The sequence below is a fragment of the Doryrhamphus excisus genome, chromosome 12, assembly GCF_030265055.1.
Source record: "Doryrhamphus excisus isolate RoL2022-K1 chromosome 12, RoL_Dexc_1.0, whole genome shotgun sequence".
In the NCBI taxonomy this organism is placed as follows: Eukaryota; Metazoa; Chordata; class Actinopteri; order Syngnathiformes; family Syngnathidae; genus Doryrhamphus; species Doryrhamphus excisus.
This window is the reverse complement of record NC_080477.1, coordinates 1,794,924-1,809,758: the sequence shown is the minus strand read 5'-3', so window position 1 is coordinate 1,809,758 and position 14,835 is coordinate 1,794,924. Positions and strand designations below refer to the sequence as shown.

Here is a 14,835-nt window from a genome sequence, read left to right as displayed (position 1 = left end):
CTTGTGAGAGTGACACTTTCAAAGTAAAAGCTTTAAAAATGTGTCTCCATGTTAATACGGCGAATTCTTAATACGTAGGTAGCTCCAAATCTGATCTGAGGTGGTCCAAATTAATTTGTTGCGGGCCGCCTCAAATTACTGAATGTGTGGGAAACATTAATCTTTGTAATATGGGACCTTGTGAGAGTGACACTTTCAAAGTAAAAGCTTTAAAAATGAGTCCCCATGCGAATATGGAGAATTCTCAATAGGTCGCTCCAAATCTGATCTGTGGTGGTCAAAATGAATTTGTGGCAGGCCGCCTCAAATAACTGGGAAACATTGATCTGTGTAATGTGGGACCTTGTGAGAGTGACACTTTCAAAGTAAAAGCTTTAAAAAGGTGTCTCCATGTGAATACGGCGAATTCTTAATACGTAGGTAGCTCCAAATCTGATCTGTGGTGGTCAAAATTAATTAGTGGCGGGCCGCCTCAAATGACTGAACGTGTGGGAAACATTAATCTGTGTAATATGGGACCTTGTGAGAGTGACACTTTCAAAGTAAAAGTTTTAAAAATCAGTCTCCATGTGAATATGGAGAATTCTTAATAGATACCTCCAAATCTGATCTGTGGTGGTCAAAATTAATTGGTGGCGGGCCGCCTCAAATAACTGAACGTGTGCGAAACATTGATCTGTGTAATATGGGACCTTGTGAGAGTGACACTTTCAAAGTAAAAGCTTCAAAAATGAGTCTCTGTGTGAATACGGAGAATTCTTAATAGGTAGCTCCAAATCTGATCTGTGGTGGTCAAAATTAATTTGTGGCGGGCCGCCTCAAATAACTGAACGTGTGGGAAACATTGATCTGTGTAATATGGGACCTTGTGAGAGTGACACTTTCAAAGTAAAAGCTTCAAAAATGAGTCCCCGTGTGAATATGGAGAATTTTCAATAGGTAGCTCTAAATCTGATCTGTGGTGGTCAAAATTAATTAGTGGCGGGTCGCCTCAAATAACTGGGAAACATTGATCTGTGGAATATGGGACCTTGTGAGAGTGACTCTTTCAAAGTAAAAGCTTTAAAAATGAGTCCCTGTGCGAATACGGAGAATTCTTAATACGTAGGTAGCTCCAAATCTGATCAGAGGTGGTCAAAATTAATTTGTGGCGGGCCGCCTCAAATAACTGAACGTGTGGGAAACATTGATCTGTGTAATATGGGACCTTGTGAGAGTGACACTTTCAAAGTAAAAGCTTTAAAAATTAGTCTCCAATAGAATAACGGAGAATTCTTAATAGGTAGCTCCAAATCTGATCTGTGGTGGTCAAAATGAATTTGTGGCGGACCGCCTCAAATAACTGGGAAACTTTGATCTTTGTAATACGGGACCTTGTGAGAGTGACACTTTCAAAGTAAAAGCTTAAAAAATGAGTCTCCACGTGAGAATTCTTAATAGGTAGCTCCAAATCTGATCTGTGGTGGTCAAAATTAATTAGTGGCGGGCCGCCTCAAATTACTGAACGTGTGGGAAACATTGATCTGTGTAATATGGGACTTTGTGAGATCTGTGTTTTAAATCACAGTAGCAGCAGCTGATGGAGTACTAGTATAATACTCTAAATGGAGATACTGACAAAGCAAAGATACTGGAGAACACCAGTATGTTAGCTTTGAGACCATTTCCTGGTTTGTGTGTCTTCTATAGATGTTGAACTGTGAATGTTTTGCAGAGTGTTGCTCCTTCTCCTGACCTGCTTGCTCTTTTCTGCTCCTTTTGAACCGACATTGAGTGAGTGTTGGGGAAATACATTCCTTTGCTTCATTGGCAACAGATGTAAGAAAGAACCCCCCCCCCCCACGCCACTTCTAAGTTAAACCATCAGTAGTGTCTAAAATCAGGGCGGCATGGACCAGCATGCAGCTGTTTTTTTTTTTGTTTTTTTTAAATGCCCACGAAATCCGAAATAGAATTCACTAGTGCCTGCGGCGCTAGCGTCCCCGTGTCCGGCCTTTGCCTCACGCACGGTGGCAGATGGATAAGAAGCTGTCAGCATGCGTAGCAGCTGCCACATCCGCCGCTATTAAAACTACCTTTGCCACCACGATGTGACGGCCGCACAAATGGCGCCGCATCCAAAAGTAGCTGCCGGTGCAGCGGTCGAAAATTAGGGAGGGTTGCTACCACATTGCTGCACAGTCTGTTAGGGCATCTGCGGGTGAATACAATTCAAGGCAAATGACTGCACAAACCGACGTGAGGATGTGTGTGCATCGGCTGAGTGAGTGTGTACAGCAGTACTTGAAAACATACATCATACGTACATACATAAGCATGAATCACAGGTAATGTGTACACAATGGCATACTTGGCCTTACATCTCTTTTTCTGGCGACAGGCAGCTTTTGCTCCAGGAAATGTAAACCCCCTTTCCTGTTGAAGCCCAACAGCTGACACGTGTAGCGAGCGCCCAGGACTTGAGCTAACATTAGCCCCAGCGGGGTCCCCTAATGGGGGTGTGTGGCTGAGGGGACCTTGATGCTAAAGTGGCTTCAACGTCACATGTGTTTTGTTTGGGTGCAATCTCCAGTACAGCGAGGCTTGCTAGAGCAGGGGTCTCAAACACGCGGCCCGCGAGCCAAATGTGGCCCACAGGACACTAGTTTGAGGTCCCCGCCTTGATATGAAAGTTTAATGTTAGTGCGGCCCGCGCAAGTTTGATATGGATGCTGTATGGTATCATGTACCCAGAAAAAATTATTACGTTTGATTCATGTTCATGTTAAAGGTTAAATAACTGTTAATAGTTATCCTCCCTATCCGTGTGGAAGTGGTAAGTTTTTGGCTATTTAAGTTTAAAGGAAATAACTTGAAGGCTACCGTTTAGGTCGCTAGCTCTCTAGTTTGCGAGTTAGCATGTGTCTCAAGACCCTGCAGTTGCGCAATATGTTGTAAATAAAAAGAGTATAAATGTGACTATAGTCGTGTTTTGTCATGTCTACAGGGCTCTAATAATGCTTTGTTCATTTTAATCTGAATTAATCTGAAAACGTTTCACAGTGCAGGTAAACCGTGATCTATTATTGCACATGAAGGCAACTTCAATTTTTAGCACGCTAACATCCTGTGTGAAAGTATTGAGATCGTGAGTGATTAGCCTTTAGCTAACGAAGGTCAGGTTTCCCGTTTGCCTAGGCTGAAGCGAATGCTCCATAAAAGTGTGTCAACCTGCAAACACTAAGAGGCCACCTGGCAACTTCCCCGTGGCGCTAATCTCTTTTGAGATTTGCAGGTCAGCTCGGTTTGCCCTCCTTTTACGTGGTTAGTTGTTGTGTCTGTACTCTAGAAAGGTCATGTGACACACGGAGTGGAATTAACCAATATGGCAAGATGCTTAAGCATCAATACCAAAATTCATTCTAATAGTGATGCGAATTTCCCCCACAGTCTTTAGTCGTTGCTGGTATTGTTTGTCTGGGTGGGGCATCGTTTGAATTTGAATGACTTCAGTTAGCATAGTTCAAATGAGGTCGCTAATGAGAGTTCTTTTTGGAATGTAATATTGGAACAGAAAAGCTCATGAAAAAATTATCCACATATGCTGTTGTTGATTCCGGGTGCAGAATCATACAATCATACAAACCACCGATAAGAGATTTGTCTATGGAAATTACACAGGCAAGCTGGATATTTGTTCGATCTGCCCTATTCACACTAGCGTACTTTACTGCCTCAATAGCCACGTTTAGTGAGTTTTTCTCTTTCCGAATGACCTCTCCGAAAACTGAAAATGGTATATATGGAAAGGAATATTCCAATCTCTGGTCTACATGCACCGCTATAATCAACCAGAATAGTCAACGTGGCATGCGCAGTAAAACGTAAACATCAACATCACGTGATACCGACTTATCGAATGGAATCTTTCCAAATGACCTTTCCGAAAGCAATGGTATACATGGAAAGGAATATTCCAATCGCGTGTCTAAATGCGCCGCTATAATCAAACGTAAACATCAACATCACGTGATACCGAGTTTTTCTTTACTTGTTGGAATAACTCCGTATTGCGACTTTTTCGTTCGTCCAGTCTATAAATTTAGTTTGAATCAAAAACAAACTTTCCTTAGTAGTCCAGTGCCGATTGCTCGCCTCCATTTTTTTAAATCAAAGAACGTCTGGAGCTGCGTGTTACGTCATATCTCAGCATTCGCTGAAAGAACGCACCCGGGAACAGGAAAAGACAAAGTTCAATCTTGCTAATATTTTATAATTAAACTCGACACATGTTTTATATAGATATATATTTTATTTTTGAATAAAAGTGGACTTGTGAATGGCGTATAGAAGGGTTTAGATTCTGTTCCACAGATGGCGCTAATGCACACCAAAGCTGCTTGCCAACCGCCAATAAACAACAGAAGAAGAACAACACAACTAAAAAGAATGCACCGTGACAACTTTCCATTTGAGCGGGTACAAGATACCTCAATCGGATTGGGGAAAGGAATATTCCACCCTTGGGAATCCCATTGTATATTCATTGGGATTGGCACTTTTCTTTGGGAATGAGGTGTATACAAAGGTTACATTCTTTCCGTTTGAGTAAATAACCCGAATGGAATTGGAATATTTGGGTCCATGTAAACGTGGCTATTGTGGAGCTAAGCAAAACAACAGCTTAAGCACGCACAATATTAAAAATAAAATAGTCTATGTCAGGGGTGGGCAAAGTTTTTGACTCGCGGGCCGCATTTTTTTTTAAAACTTGCCGGGGGGAGGGGGGGGGGGGGGGTGGGATATAGTATTTTACACGTAACAGTCAATTTTTACACCTATATTTTTACACATATTTTACATGTAAAAGTGTCATGCAATCTGCTATATGTGAACTTTGAAATCATTTATTTGATGTGAAGTGTATTAGAAATTAAATGTATTATTATTATTGTTATTATTATTATTTTTATTAGAATTACTATTGTTATTATTATTAGTTATAGTAATGTTATTATCATTATATTATATAATATAATATTTATAATTATTATTTATATTATTATATAATATATTATTATTATATATTAACAATAATAATAACAATAATATTGTTTATTATTATTTTTAATAATAATATTATTACTATTATTATATTAATATTATTAACAACAATATTAATATAATAATAATAATATTATTATTAACAACAACATTATTATTGTTATTATTATTATTATTATTTTTACTGTTGTGCTTGTGTTCCTTTTTCCAGGAGCATTTTGTAAACAACAGACCACATCAAATAACGAAATTGATAAAGCAGCTACCTCAACCATCAAAAAGTTGGCCCAAGCCACAATGCCAGGTTGTATGTTGAGTTTAAATAAAATACTTTGGAAAGAACAGGCGGGCCATATTGAAACACTTGGCGGGCCGGATGTGGCCCCCGGGCCGTAGTTTGCCCACCCCTGGTCTATGTAGTATAATGGTAAAGGAAACACTGCTGTGTATTTATTCATGTCATCTCCAGCATGTATTCTCCACCAGCACTGGTTCATGTCGCCCATTTAATATTGTTGACCAGGTTCTCCAAACAGTACAGCGTGTACTGTGCGGTAGTACACGGTAGTAAAATATCATCTTAGTTGTGCAGAGTAGTTTGCACATTTCTAGACGATGACCACGTCTCACTTTGTCAATGTTCAGCAGCTGCAAAAAGACGCATTCTTGTAAGGGAGCCATTGTTGGGATGACACTGAGCGACGTATTGTAACAGTAGTCACAATCGTGTCATTCAAAAAGACGAAAGCCATGCACGGCGAGTCTTTCGCGCTGGTGCTCTCAAGGAGCGGCAATATCTGACGGCAAACAGAAGTCAGCTGATGGATTTTGTTATAAAAAGTCAATAATTCTGAAATCGTTTAGTCATGGAGCTCTAGCAATCATAGTCAAAGTACATTCATTCATTAATTCATTTTCTACCGCTTTTCCTCACGAGGGTTGCGGGGGGTGCTGGAGCCTATCCCAGCTGTCTTCGGGCGAGAGGCGGGGTACACCCTGGACTGGTCGCCAGCCAATCACAGGGCACATATGGACAAACAACCATTCACACTCACATTCATACCTATGGACAATTTGGAGTGGCTAATTAACCTAGCATGTTTTTGGAATGTGGGAGGAAACCGGAGTACCTCCGGTAACTCCACACAGAGATGGCCGAGGGTGGGAATTGAACCCTGGTCTCCTAGCTGTGAGGTCTGCGCACTAACCACCAGACCACCGTGCCGCCCTTAGTCAAAGTACATCATCACATATATTTATTGGATGAATAGTCGTGCAAAGAACAGATTTTGCTAGCTGCTAGCACCAATCCGGAAGCGGCTGTGTTTTGGGATGTAGACTGCTTTTGCAAAGGGTGGGTGGGGACACACTGTGTTGTCCCTGCAAGCTGCGTGCCTTCCATTACACACTGCATCCCGACAACATTCTGCCGACCTTAAGACCTCACTTCCTTTCCCAAACAGTGTGTGGCGCGTCCACCCTCGTCTGTCGCCGTGCGAGTGGAAAAGAGAGGGCAGCGGGAAACCGGTGACCTCAGCATGGAGGGACAAAAGTGACGCTCTGTGTGCTTCCCCCGAAACAGAAAAGCAATTCACAGCTGTATAATGTGAGCATACATAGTTGGGAAGACGCATGGTATGACAAGAAAAAGGCTCCATATACTATTTATTTATATTTTTCACAAATATCAAAGAACACTTCAAAATAACAGATGTGCACCACATTGCGGTAACAAAATAAGAGTGTCACCTGTACTTCAGTCTGTACGCTACAGCTGTACAAGTGCCAATCCCAATGAATATATAATGGGATTCCCAGGGGTGGAATATTCCTTTCCCCAATCCGATTTAGGTATCTTGTACCCGCTCAATCGGAAAGTTGTCAGACTGCGTTCTTCTTCCTGGTGTTGTTCTTCTTCTGTTGTTTATTGGCGGTTGGCAAGCAGCTTTGGTGTGCATTAGCGCCATCTGTGGAACAGAATGTAAACCCTTCTATACGCCATTCACAAGTCCACTTTTATTCAAAAGGAAAATATATATCTATATAAAACATGTCCCGAGTTTAATTATAAAATATTAGCAAGATTGAACTTTATCTTTTCCTGTTCCCGGGTGCGTTCTTTCAGAGAATGCTGAGATATGACGTAACACGCAGCTCCAGACGTTCTTCGATTTAAAAAAAAAAAAATGGAGGCGCACAATCGGCACTGGACTGCTAAGGAAAGTTTGTTTTAGATCAGGGGTCTCAAACTCAATTTACTTGGGGGCCACTGGAGCTCGGGTGTGGGTGAGACTGGGCCGCATCAGGTTTAAAAAAAAAACAAACAAAAAAACACATTTATTGAAAACAAAAACATTTAAAAAACTTCGCTTTGGTTCCAATTTTCTACAATAAAAGCTCTGATAAAACATTCCACTGTTCTCAAATATCTTAATTTTTATTTTTCTACACAAAATAAGATGAAAAATAAATGAACAAATCAAGAATAAAGAAAATCAATCAATCAGTAATAAATAAATATAATAATAATAATAATAAAAACTTAAACCACATATAGTTGGTGGGTAGACAAATTTTTTTTCAGATTAAAATGAACAAAGCATTATTAGAGCCCTGTAGACATGACAAAACACGACTATAGTCACATTTATACTCTTTTTATTTACAACATATTGCGCAACTGCAGGGTCTTGAGACACATGCTAACTCGCAAACTAGAGAGCTAGCGACCTAAACGGTAGCCTTCCAAGTTATTTCCTTTAAACTTAAATAGCCAAAAACTTACCACTTCCACACGCATAGGGAGGATAACTATTAACAGTTATTTAACCTTTAACATGAACATGAATCAAACGTAATAATTTTTTCTGGGTACATGATACCATACAGCATCCATATCAAACATGCGCGGGCAGCACTAACATTAAACTTTCATATCAAGGCGGGGGCCTCAAAATAGTGTCCTGCGGGCCACATGTCGTGTTTGAGACCCCTGTTTTAGATTCAAACTAAATTTCAAGACTGGACGAAGGGAAAACTGTCAATACGGAGTTATTCCAACAAGTGAAAGAAAAACTCGGGGAAGTTGGTATCACGTGATGTTGATGTTTACGTTTTACTGGGCATGCCCCATTGACTATTCTGCTTGATTATAGCGGCGCATGTAGACAAGAGATTGGAATATTCCTTTCCATGGATACCATTGTTTTCAGAAAGGTCATTCGGAAAGAGAAAAACTCCCCATGTTTGTTTCTCTGTTATGGTTCTCAAAATGTTTTTATGAACCCGTTAGTTTCATCGAAGTCACATGGGCCCTATATTTTGATACGGGAAAAGGCAGTCCGGTTTATTTTGGGCCCAAAATGAAGCTCATCCTTCCTGCCTGACGTGTCGGTAACCTTCCCTTCTTCTTTGTCTCTTCCCTTTTCCTCCCTTAGGAAATGACCTAGAGGCCTTACAGATACATTTGTGCTCTTTGCCACTTCCAATCTGCATCCGCAGAGAGCGGCATCAACTGGAAGCACATTTCGTTTCCGCGGCGAGTTCCACCTACCTCAGCCGGCACTTTGGACACGGGAGAAGCAGGAAGCCGGCGGTGGGAGGCGGACGCACAGAGCCGTGCTTTTCAGAGCAGCATCTCCAGACGGACTGGATCCGTCAAGCTAGCGCCTGAGCCTCATCCCTAGCATCCAGCGTCTATTTGCATGGTTTTTTTTTTTCAGTTTTTTACTTTTGTAACTCTTTGCTCTCCATACTGTTGACCAGTGTTTGGTTTTGCTAATTTTTGCTTTCAACCTGGAAAGTGATTTTCTACTTTCATTGGTGAAGTGCGCTAAAGATTTCTACATGTACAAAGTGTTTATACGCTATAGACTGTATGAAGAATGATCTTTTTCTCCATTCTGAAGGAACGCTAATGCACTTTACGGCTCGGCTCTAGTACCACTTTTAGCATCGCTAGTTAGTTTTGAGGCTGGAACAGACGCACGCTCCGCCTGATGGATCTGCAGCTGGGCTGCGTGTAAGCACTTCACAGCGGCTCCCGGCCCCTCTGGTTGCCCTCCGACCTCAGCCACTCCCGCTTTGGCCTCGGCCAGGCACTCTGAGATGAGCCTCTGGCAGGCGGAATCCTTCAGCTGTCTTTTTACGTGACCTGGACAGCGTCAGGACTGTGGCTTTAAGTGTTTTCTGCTTCAGTCAAGAGCCGACTGTGGGAAAGCCAAACAGAAAACAGAAACAGGATCTTCCGGTGCCGGCGCACCACCTATGTATTGTTGCAGTGCGCAGCAAAGTAAAATGGACTACAAGCGTCGCTTTTTGCTCGGCGGGTCCAAGCAGAAAGTGCAACAGCACCAGCAGTACCAGATGCCTGAGTTGAGCCGGACCCTCAGCGCCTCCTTGGCCTCCTCTTGCGTGGCGTCTTCGCCCATGGGAATGCCTGGCGGCTGCCACCCGCCTCCCTCCTCCACCACCTCCACCTCCTCCTCCTCCGCCGCCACCACTGCGGTCGCAGACATCCAGCAAGGCATCTCCAAGTACTTGGACGCCCTCAACGTGTTCTGCCGGGCCAGCGCCTTCCTCACAGACCTGTTCAGCAGCGTGTTCAGGAACTCTCACTACTCCAAAGCAGCTATGCAACTGAAGGACGTGCAGGAACACGTCATGGAGGCAGCCAGCAGGCTGACGGCGGCCATCAAGCCGGAGATCGCCAAGATGCTCATGGAGCTGAGCGCCGGAGCCGCCAACTTCAAGGATCAGAACGACTTCAACCTGCAGGATGTCGAGGTAGGTGCCCTCTGGAAATGGCGTGCGAATGCTGAGGTGTTTTGATTGTTAATACATCGCAGCGATCCGGTCCAGTATTTTAGTTCCAACGAGGGTTTGGACTGAGGACAATAACCGCTAACGTGTGCCCACTTTTGTTCTTCTTCTTCATGTTCCAGTTCATTGAAAGTTGGCAGGATAACAGCAATATGAAAACATAATACCCCGGGGGCACATACACACGTTTACTTAACAAAAGTACTATGCATTTATTCCAGGTGTGGCCTTTATTTGCATTCATGTGAAAGCAAATATTTTTCTTTGAAACTTTACTGTAAACGTCTGCTTTACAGATGCCATATCTCATGTATAAGCAGTGTTTCCGATGACAATGACGTAGTAAAGGAAGTCATCGCCAGATATTTATTTGAGGTTTGGCGTTAATATAGGGGTATCAAGTTCTCGTGCGATTAAAATGTGACGATATTTCTTTGTTTTGGAGAAAATCTGTTTCACAAGGACATAGCTTATGGTATCGCTACACGGAAGGATAATATAGTAATATTATTAAAGTGGCAGTGTCTAAGGCTTTATTGGAAGCTCACATACAAGGTTCATAAACCTTGCAATCCACCCTACCTCAGAGTTGCGAGTGTCAGGGAGTGACATGTGGCAGTTTTTTTCCGTCGTCAAATTTTGCGTAAATCAAGTCTACATTTGATCAAAGTTGCTTAATATTAGTCCGATCGAAAGGACATGGGTGGAATCAAACTCGGGTCTCCCAACTGCATGGCCTACGTGCTAACCACTCAATCGCCGCGCCGCCTTGTTCAATTAAAATAACACATACAAATAAAACAAAGGCCAAAAATGCAAAGTGCATCTGGAAATTGCCTAAATGTGCGAGTGTGCATGGTGTGCTGAATAAAGACATTCAGTAGTTGAAAACAAGGCAAACGTCAACAAGCAGTTGTTATTCATTCATTCATTTTCTACCGCTTATCCTCACGATGGTCGCGGGGGTGCTGGAGCCTATCCCAGCTGTCTTCGGGTGAGAGGCGGGGTACACCCCATACTGGTGGCCAGCCAATCACAGGGCACATATAGACAAACAACCATTCACACTCACATTCATACCTATGGACAATTTGGAGTGGCTAATTAACCTAGCATGTTTTTGGAATGTGGGAGGAAACCGGAGTACCCGGAGAAAACCCACGCATGCACGGGGAGAACATGCAAACTCCACACAGAGATGGCCGAGGGTGGAATTGAACCCGGGTCGCCTAGCTGTGAGGCATGTGCGCTAACCACACGACCACCGTGCAGGGAATGTGGCTCATTGCAGAAATCTATTTAACTAAAAAAAGCTCAAATGTCGATACTAATAATATGACAGATAGTATGAATTGCTGTGAGAAAAAAAGTCACAATTTTAGAGTGAAAGCTGACATATTAAAGAAAATATTGCATTGTATTAAGATATATTATAATTAATTTGGGCTCAAATATGTCGACAATAATATTGTTAACGGCAATTTGTGTCTATAATGACTTCTAAACAAACCTGCATTGTTTTGAATCAGTCAAATAAAGTTTGACTAATGCGGTCAATCTTGCGTATCGTCGTCTCTTGCGGGTTGCTAGAATTTAGTGCAGGGGTCTCAAACTCAATTTACCTGGGGGCCACTGGAGCTAGGGTCTGGGTGAGACTGGGCCGCATCAGGTTTTCAAAAAAAAAACACATTTATTAAAAACAGAAAAATATACAAACTTTTTCAGTGCTTTGGTTCCGATTTTCTACAATAAAAGCTCTGATAAAACATTCCACTGTTCTCAAATATCTTACTTTTTATTTTTCTGCACAAAATAAGATGAAAAATAAACAAATCAAGAATAAAGAAAATCAATCAATCAGTAATAAATAAATATAATAATAACAATAATAAAACGGCAAATAATAAAAACTTAAGAAACCACATATAGTTGGTGGGTAGACAAATTATTTTTTTTTCAGATTAAAATGAACAAAGCATTATTAGAGCCCTGTAGACATGACAAAACACGACTATAGTCACATTTATACTCTTTTTATTTACAACATATTGCGCAACTGCAGGGTCTTGAGACACATGCTAACTCGCAAACTAGAGAGCTAGCGACCTAAATGGTAGCCTTCAAGTTATTTCCTTTCAACTTAAATAGCCAAAAACTTACCACTTCCACACGGATAGGGAGGATAAGATAACTATTAACAGTTATTTAACCTTTAACATGAACATTAATCATTTCATTTTCTACCGCTTTTTCCTCACGAGGGTCGCGGGGGTGCTGGAGCCTATCCCAGCTGTCTTCGGGCGTGAGGCGGGGTACACCCTGGACTGGTCGCCAGCCAATCCCAGGGCGCATATAGACAAACAACCATTCACACTCACATTCATACCTATGGACAATTTGGAGTGGCTAATTAACCTAGCATGTTTTTGGAATGTGGGAGGAAACCGGAGTACCCGGAGAAAACCCACGCATGCACGGGGAGAACATGCAAACTCCTCACAAAGATGGCCGAGGGTGGGAATTGAACCCTGGTCTCCTAGCTGTGAGGTCTGCGCGCTAACCACTCGACCGCCGCGCTGCGAACATGAATCAAACGTAATAATTTTTTCTGGGTACATGATACCATACAGCATCCATATCAAACATTAAACTTTCATATCAAGGCGGGGGCCTCAAACCTAGTGTCCTGCGGGCCAAATTTGGCCCGCGGGCCGCATGTTTGAGACCCCTGGTTTAGTGGCTACGCAGGTGGACTTGTTTACTTTGTCAACCCAACTCTGTTCAGTCACCTCCAACTACAAGAAGCCACAGGCTGCTGTTAAAAAAGCTCGATGTCCTTAGTCATCAACAATCTTTTTTTTTTTTTTTAGCCCTCGCTACGATGCGTGACTTCACTCTTGTCCTATGACTTGATGAATCAGTGTTTTGGAGCAGGCGCTCTGGCCCCCGGTGTTAAGGTGGTGCGAGGACCTGAGGCCGCCGTGTGAAAAACGCGCCGAATTCTCCACAATCTTTTACACTGTGCAGAATTTGAACCCCCGTGGAATTGGCGCTTTCAATATGCTCACAATGCCCGGGCATGTATTTAGTAGCTGTGGTCAGGGAGGGAGGTGGGGGGGGACACACACACACCCGGGAGCACTGCTGCGCCCACTGTGGATGTGGCTTTTGCCCAAAACAGGAAACACTTGTGCACCGCAGTCTGTTAAATGTGACTCTCTGTGGTTTCAGATATGCACGCCATGAATATTAGAGGAAGCTGGAGTCAGTGAGAGTTTGGACCGCATGGCTTGGCACAGGTAGACGGTCTGGCCGTGGGCATAGAGGTGCATTTGTTTAAGCCGGAAGGCATACATGCGATGTGTCTGATACTTGACAATCAGCCATATTGCTGCGGTTGAGTTGTTGGTACCAAATCTAATGCTTGCAAAGTGAATCATACACAAAAAAGCAAAGTAGCTTTAGAATGCTTTCTTTAGAGAATCACCATGATCAACAACATTCTAACGGCGTGCTAATTCAGGAAGCCCCTCTGCGACAGTGTGAAAAGGTTTTCCTTTTTGTCTGCTCAGAGCGGAAGAATGCAGTCTGGCAGCAGTTTGTACGATGAGGACGTCAGAGAAAAGAACAAATACGATTGTAAGATGAGGGAGTTGTGGTATGTGAGGCTTTCCTCTGGTTTTTTTTCCTCTGGTGCTTTACCACCCGGAAATTTCAGGTCAAAGCACTTTTTAACCTCGTAGTCATACGAGAATGTGACTTGAAATGATCCAAAATCATTATATAAAGAGTCTGGCTCTGGAATAGACGGAGGGTCGGGATCACGGCTGCAGAAAATACTCCTGAATGCACGCAGTAATTAAAGCGTCATTGCATCACATAACAACGAATGTATCAAATGTCAACATCTGTGTGACATAAACACTTCTATGCTAGGACTATGTTAAAAAGCCATAGCATTTCAGTATGTGGAATCAAACTATGGAATGGATTGAGTAAGGAAATCAAACAATGCACAACGATGAGCCAATTCAAGAAACAATACAAGCAGTTGATGTTTGCTAAATACAAGGATGAAGAGTCTTGAACCAGTCATGATGTGCTATACATATCACTATATTGACACGTACTATGGTACACATTATGGCATTGGATGCTCATATCACCGAGTACTTCGGTACGTGACAAAAAAAAATAAATATATATATTATTTTAAAAATTAATAATAATATTTTTATGATAATTTATATATTTTTAAATAATAATTAAAATAATAATAATTTTACATTTTTTTAATTTTAAATATTTTTTATTAATAATAATTTGATGATAATTTATATATTTTTTTAAAATCATAATTAAAAAAAATAATTAAAAAAATAAATATTTTTTAAAAACTATTAGGAAAGCAGGAAGTGAACAAATATAACAGTTACTGTTAGTAAAAAAAAAGTACCAGATGGAGGGGTAGGATTTAATAAGCTTTGCTTCTTCCTACTCCTTTTGGACATGTGGAACATGTTACCTCGTACTTCGGTATGTAACAAATATATATATATATATATATATATATATATATATATATATATATATATATATATATATATATATATATATATATATATTAATTAATAATAATAATTTCATGATAATTTATATCATTGTTTTAATAACAATTAAAAAAATAATTCTAAAAAATTCAAATATTTTTTAACTATATTAGGAAAGCAGGAAGTGAACAAATATAACAGTTACTGATTGTAAAAGTACCAGATGGAGGGGTAGGATTTAATAAGCTTTGCTTCTTCCTACTCCTTTTGGACATGTGGAACATGTCACCTCGTACTTCGGTACGTGACAAAAAAAAAATATATATATATTTTTAAAATGAATAATAATATTTTTTTAATAATAAATGGAAAAAAAATGTAATTTATTTTTTTTTATTAAACTTTATTAGGAAAGCAGGAA

General features: G+C 41.1%; 1 protein-coding gene across 4 annotated transcripts in view; it reads left to right on the top strand.

The window, feature by feature from the left end:
* The window catches only part of LOC131139329 (granule associated Rac and RHOG effector protein 1-like), a 48,784-nt gene that overhangs the window by 10,591 nt on the left and 23,358 nt on the right, over positions 1 to 14,835 (top strand). For all 4 annotated transcript variants that reach the window (XR_009132227.1, XM_058088843.1, XM_058088841.1 and 1 more), the window contains exon 2: positions 8,481 to 9,828. Coding sequence is in view for 3 of the 4 variants with exons in the window: in XM_058088843.1 (XP_057944826.1) it covers positions 9,310 to 9,828 (519 nt within the window). In the remaining variant the exon portion in view is untranslated. The remainder of the gene's footprint in view (positions 1 to 8,480; positions 9,829 to 14,835) is intronic.